Source organism: Pristiophorus japonicus, chromosome 15 (genome assembly GCF_044704955.1).
Source record: "Pristiophorus japonicus isolate sPriJap1 chromosome 15, sPriJap1.hap1, whole genome shotgun sequence".
NCBI lineage: Eukaryota > Metazoa > Chordata > Chondrichthyes > Pristiophoridae > Pristiophorus > Pristiophorus japonicus.
Window position 1 is genome coordinate 125,733,558 of NC_091991.1, and position 6,000 is coordinate 125,739,557.

The following is a 6,000-nucleotide window of genomic DNA, read 5'->3' on the forward strand; positions in this document are numbered from 1 at the left end:
GTATTGTGTACAGTTTTGGTCTCCTAACCTGAGGAAGGACATTCTTGCTATTGAGGGAGTGCAGCGAAGGTTCACCAGACTGATTCCCGGGATGGCGGGACTGACCTATCAAGAAAGACTGGATCAACTGGGCTTGTATTCACTGGAGTTCAGAAGAATGAGAGGGGATCTCATAGAAACATTTAAAATTCTGACGGGGTTAGACAGGTTAGATGCAGGAAGAATGTTCCCAATGTTGGGGAAGTCCAGAACCAGAGGTCACAGTCTAAGGGTAAGGGGTAAGCCATTTAGGACCGAGATGCGGAGGAACTTCTTCACCCAGAGAGTGGTGAACCTGTGGAATTCTCTACCACAGAAAGTTGTTGAGGCCAATTCACTAAATATATTCAAAAAGGAGTTAGATGAGGTCCTTACTACTAGGGGGATCAAGGGGTATGGCGAGAAAGCAGGAATGGGGTACTGAAGTTGAATGTTCAGCCATGAACTCATTGAATGGCGGTGCAGGCTAGAAGGGCCGAATGGCCTACTCCTGCACCTATTTTCTATGTTTCTATGTTTCTATGAGGGGCTAGATGGCCTACTCTTGTTCCTAATTCTTATGTTCTTATGCAATAAATAAACAGACCTGCTTGCTCACAGTTTTCCCATTCACTAGCCCTTTATAACCCAGCTCATGCCACAGACCTGAGAGTCAACCAAAGAAGGTTCCTTAATGCCAACAGCCATGAGGCTCCAGCTAAAGAGGTGAATGCTAAAAGCACTGTGAGCCGGCCTTTGTTCATCCAGTTGTCAGCAATAACACTAATCTCAGAGGAGTTGTTGACTTTAAAATCAGTGCATAACCTGCCTGTTCAGGAGCATGTTTAAACAGGCAGCTTCTTCACCTCTTGAAATCTGAAGCTCTGCAAAGAACAGCACTACTACTGGTGCTGACAGAATAGCTGGAAATTAGTGCACACTTTTAACGCTCCCCTCTGTAGCTGGGTGCCATGGCTGGCATGGGGAGAGAGTTTTTGCGTGGTATATTTGAACCCATGGAGATGTGGGCTAGCTGAAAGCTGACAGATCGGCTCATTGATCAGTTGTGCAATGCCAATTGATTTTGCCAACAAGAAGACTTTGAAACACAAATGCTGGCAGCCCTGCCTCTTGCTCTCCCATTACCCATGAACATTTTCCTGGATAATAAAGAACACAAATAATGGGAGTGCATTTAATCAAGGTTGCACTGTACCTGCAAGCTTGGATATCCTTGTGGTTCTTCCATTTTGATAACATTAGCCATTTAGCAACCAATAAGCAAAGCCCAATGATTTATAATGGTTCACATTGCTGGTGATTCATCCAGATCATCCCTGGATCCCTTAGCTTTTGTCAGTTGTGATCTTACCCAGATGTGCAAAAGTTTCTTTCTAGATGGTAACTTGCATATTGAAAAGAAAACAATTTATGTGTTTCCAGTCTTTTTAAATTTTGATGTTTTGATATCCAAAACAATTTATTTTGAACCATGAGGGTGCAATTACTGAGACTTTCTAGCGGCCAGTGCCCTTCCAAGTAAGATTCACGATATTAACAATTAACTCTAAACAGTCAACTAACTGCTTTACTTTGTCACGTTCCATTAGCTGTGATATGTCAAATCCAGATTAATTTTATGGAATCAATCAAATCTTGCAGTCCTGTCTGGAAATTAAACAGCTGGCAGAGCGATCATCCTTGTGATGCAGCTGTGTCCGCAGTGATCCCATTCTGTCCCAGCTTAGTGCTGGCAGTTTAGATTGTTTCTATAATCACCTTTTTTGTTGTGTGGCATTTAACAGAAAGTCACGTAACTTTGGGAGAGATTGGAACCCCTATAGTTATTAAATACCAATGGAATTTTTGTATGTAACTCCTTGAAGTTTTTTTGGTCAGTTTTCTTCCCTCCCCTCCTAATGGAAATCATTTCATGCTGGAGTATGATTCTGAGGCACTGAGTGGCTCTCCCCTGTTCCTCATCCAGAAATCTTTGTAAGCCTTGGCAAATGAGTGCTGGTAGGCTTTTTGATTTGAGGTTGTCAGAGTTGAGCTGATTTCTGTGCCCACTGATTTGACATGCACACTGCCACAGAGCCTGATTGTGTTTTGTTTTCCCCTACACCTTGGGCCTTGGGCAGATTGTGCTGGTTGGCTGAGAATAGCAAACTCAGCAAAAACTGGGGATCAAACCATCAAACCTAGGTGCTTTTTGCAGTTATGGCTCAGGCACTAAATGTTTAACCCTTCTGAGCCATCAGAAGAGTCTTTCATGAAGTTTTTATTAGTGTGCAGTCAAAATTGCCTCTGGTGTAACATATATGGGTTATGATTCTGTCACTGACATAAGTATAATTCCTCTTTTTAATCCTTTTAAGGCCACCATAAATGTACAAGATTAACTGCTGTACTCCCCCCCCCCCCCCCCTTCCCCTTGACACCCCAAGCCCTGTGCATTATTCTGTTATTAAAAGTGCAGCACCCAGACCTCCAAATGTTTGGGGAGGGAATCAGGGCAGTGACTGGAGTAAGCAGTGTAATTATTTTACCTTTCTCTCTTTCCTCCTCATGATAAAAGACATTTACTTTGTTTGGTAACTTAGCTAAAAGTAGCAAACTTGCTGCATGGGGAAATTCTAGATGTAAAATGTATTATTCCATGGTTCAGTTTATACCAAATGCTACTGAATCATCTGGGGTTTGCTGTATTCTTTTAAGTTTTTTACAATTCATATGACATCTGGATATTCAATCCAGAAAATTGAGATATTTGGCACGGAAAACCTGGTGCACCCAAGAGACTGGTTGCATTTTTCCTATGAAAGTGCTGTTTCTACGATTTCCCCTCATTTTACTTAATTCTATCTACTCAGTCAGCAACGGCACAGCTTGATTTCTTTTTCTATGAAGTAGTTTATCTGATCCTAATTTTACAACTATATTTTCTGGACCTAGTTTCATTTTACTAAAGTGGAATACTCCATTTACAATCTGGTATTGTATTTGGTCAATTTTATTCTTCCTGTTTTTTCATTACCAGCACTCACAAATGGAAAGCAAGCAAAATGGTCTAGTTATGAGAGTTTAATTTCTGTTTTTGGTGCAGTAATTTCAATTCCAATTTTATCCAATGCTATCATTTTCTTTTCAGCCCGACGGTGATAATGTTGGAAGACTGTGTGGGTTAATATTACGATCACAGTTAATTGTCCTCCTGAAACACAAGGTAATCTTTCAAATAGAAAGAAAACTCCAAATGCTGCTAATCTGAAATAAAATCAAAGTACTGGGAATACACAGATCTATTAGCATCGCTGAAGAGAAAAGCTAATTGAATATATATATTCTTCAGAACTTTTTTTGACTATAGTGCATTTTATTTTAACCCATATAACATTTGTATTTTTGCAAGTAAATATATCTGAATTAAATATGAAGTAAACTGTTAATTGTGTAATGGTCAAATAATTCTCTGATTTCAAAGATTTGGTTCTTATCCATAATAATTTTTACACTGTGGGAGCTGCTATAGGGTTACATTCATCTTCCATGGGATATAAATGTTCTTCCAGCTGTTAGATGGAGCATTGCTAGTAAAATATATCGCATTGCACTGAACTTTGAAACCAAGCTACAATGAATACTTCATTGACTTAACTTCAAATTTTGAGATGGAAAAAAATCAGCCACATTCCAGTCACTCTGAAGCCAAGAAAGTGCTGTAATTGGAGCCATTATAATGCTGCATGTTTGAAATTCATAGGAGTCTGATCTGTTCAACAGCTAATTCATTTTTTTTTAAGAGCATGGACCAGTTGGGTGGTCTATGTGCCGTACATTCTATGGAACATCTTAAAACCTTACTAAAATGTTTAAAATGCAGTTTTATTTTCAAATGCTGGACATATAATGGAGAATGACTTGCATTTATATAACATCATAATCATACATCACAGTTGCACAAAATTACTTCACATACGATGAATTAATTTGAAGTGCAGGGATTGTTGTGTAGGTAAATAATAAAACACAAAAAATTACAAAGGGATATCGATAGATTAAGTGAATGGGCAAAACTGTGACAAATGTGAGGTCATTCAGTTTGGACCTAAAAGGGATAGAACCGCGTACTTTCTAAATGGTGAAAGGCTAAAAACAGTGGAGGTCCAAAGAGACTTTTGGTGGGGGAGGGGGGGGGGGTCCAGGTACAAAAATCATTAAAATGTTATGAACAGGTACAGAAATAATCAAAAAGGCTAATGGAATGCTGGCCTTTATATCTGGAGTACAAGGGGGTAGAAGTTATGCTGCAGCTGTACAAAACATAAGAAATAGGAGCAGGAGTAGGCCATTCGGCCCCTTGAGCCTGCTCCGCCATTCAATAATATATCATGGCTGATCTTCTAACTCAACTCCACTTTCCTGTACTATCCCCATAATCCCTTGATTTCCTTAATATCCAAAAAATCTCTTGATCTCTGTCTTAAATATACTCAATGACAGCCTCCACAGCCCTCCAGGGTAGAAAATTCCAAATATTCACCACCCTGAGAGGAAGATTCTCCTCATCTTAGAATAAGGGATCAGCCATTTAGGACTGAGACTGTGACCCCTGGTTCTAGACTCATCAGCCAGAGGAAACATCCTCACTACATCTACCCTGTCAAGCCCTGTAAGAATTTTGTATGTTTCAATGAGATCACCTCCCACTCTTCTAAACTCTAGGGAATATAGGCCTAGACTACTCAATTTTGCATAGGACAATCTCCCATATGACCTCTCATCCCAGGATTCAGTCTGGTGAACCTACAGTGCTCTCACTCTATGGCAAGTATATCCTTCCTTGGGTAAGGAGACTAAAACTGTACACAATACTCCAGGTGTGGTTTCACCAGGACCCTATGTAATTGCAATAAGACGTCTTTATTCTTACACGCAAATCCTCTTGTGATAAAGGCCAACATACCATTTGCTTTCTTAATTGCTTGCTGTACCTGCATGTTAACTTTGTGATTTGTGTACAAGAACACCCAGGTCCCTCTGAACACGAACATTTCCCAATCTTTCACCATTTAAAAAATACTCTGCTTTTCTATTTTTCCTACCAAAGTGGATAACTTCACATTTCTCCACATTATATTCTATTTGCCATGTTCTTGCCTACTCGCTTAGCTTGACTGTATCCCTTGAAGCCTTTTTGCATTCTCCTCTCAATTTACATTTCCACCTAGTTTTGTATCATCTGGTTAGACAACATCTGGAGTACTGTGAGCAGTTCTGGTCACCACATGCTAGGAAGGCTATATTGGCCTTGGAGGCAGTGCAGCGTAGGTTTACCAGAATTATACATGGACTTCAAGGGTTAAGTTACGAGGAGAGATTACACAAATTACAATTGAGAAGTTTAAGGGTGATCTGATCGAATTTTTCAAGATAGTAAGGGAAACGGATAGGTTAGCTAGAGAGAAACAATTTCCGTTGGTTAGGGATTCTAGGACAAAGGGGCATAGTCTAAAAAATTAAGAGTCAGACTTTTCAGGAGTGAAATGAGGAAATACATCTGCACACAAAGGGCCCAAGTTTCGGGCCGTGTCTAGAACGGCGCAGCCCCGACCTGGACCCGACCCCTCCTTGACCTGACCTGACCCGCTCTCCGCTCCCCGCTCCCCCCCCCCGCGACCCGACCTCCGCTCCCCCACCCCACCCCCAACCCGACCTCCGCTCCCCCTACTCCGCGACCCGACCTCCGCTCCTCCACCCCCGACCCTGGACCCCGGACCCAACGCCACTTACCTGTAAATCCGGTGCTGGGCCAAAGTCTTGGGCCCGTTCAGCCTCCCTCTCCTTGCTCCCTTCTCTCCCTCCCTCCCATCTTCCTCCCCATCCTCCCTCCCCTCTCTCCCTCCCTCCCCCCCTCCCCTCCCCTCCTCCCCTCCCCTCCCTCCCTCCCCTCCCCTCCCTCCCTCCCCTCCCCTCTCTCCC

At 42.0% G+C, this 6,000-nt stretch overlaps 1 protein-coding gene across 2 annotated transcripts in view; it reads left to right on the forward strand.

The window, feature by feature from the left end:
* clcn7 (chloride channel 7) overlaps positions 1 to 6,000 on the forward strand; it is a 103,705-nt gene that overhangs the window by 86,233 nt on the left and 11,472 nt on the right. For both annotated transcript variants that reach the window (XM_070900900.1, XM_070900901.1), the window contains one exon: positions 3,170 to 3,244. In XM_070900900.1, coding sequence (XP_070757001.1) covers positions 3,170 to 3,244 — 75 coding nt within the window. The remainder of the gene's footprint in view (positions 1 to 3,169; positions 3,245 to 6,000) is intronic.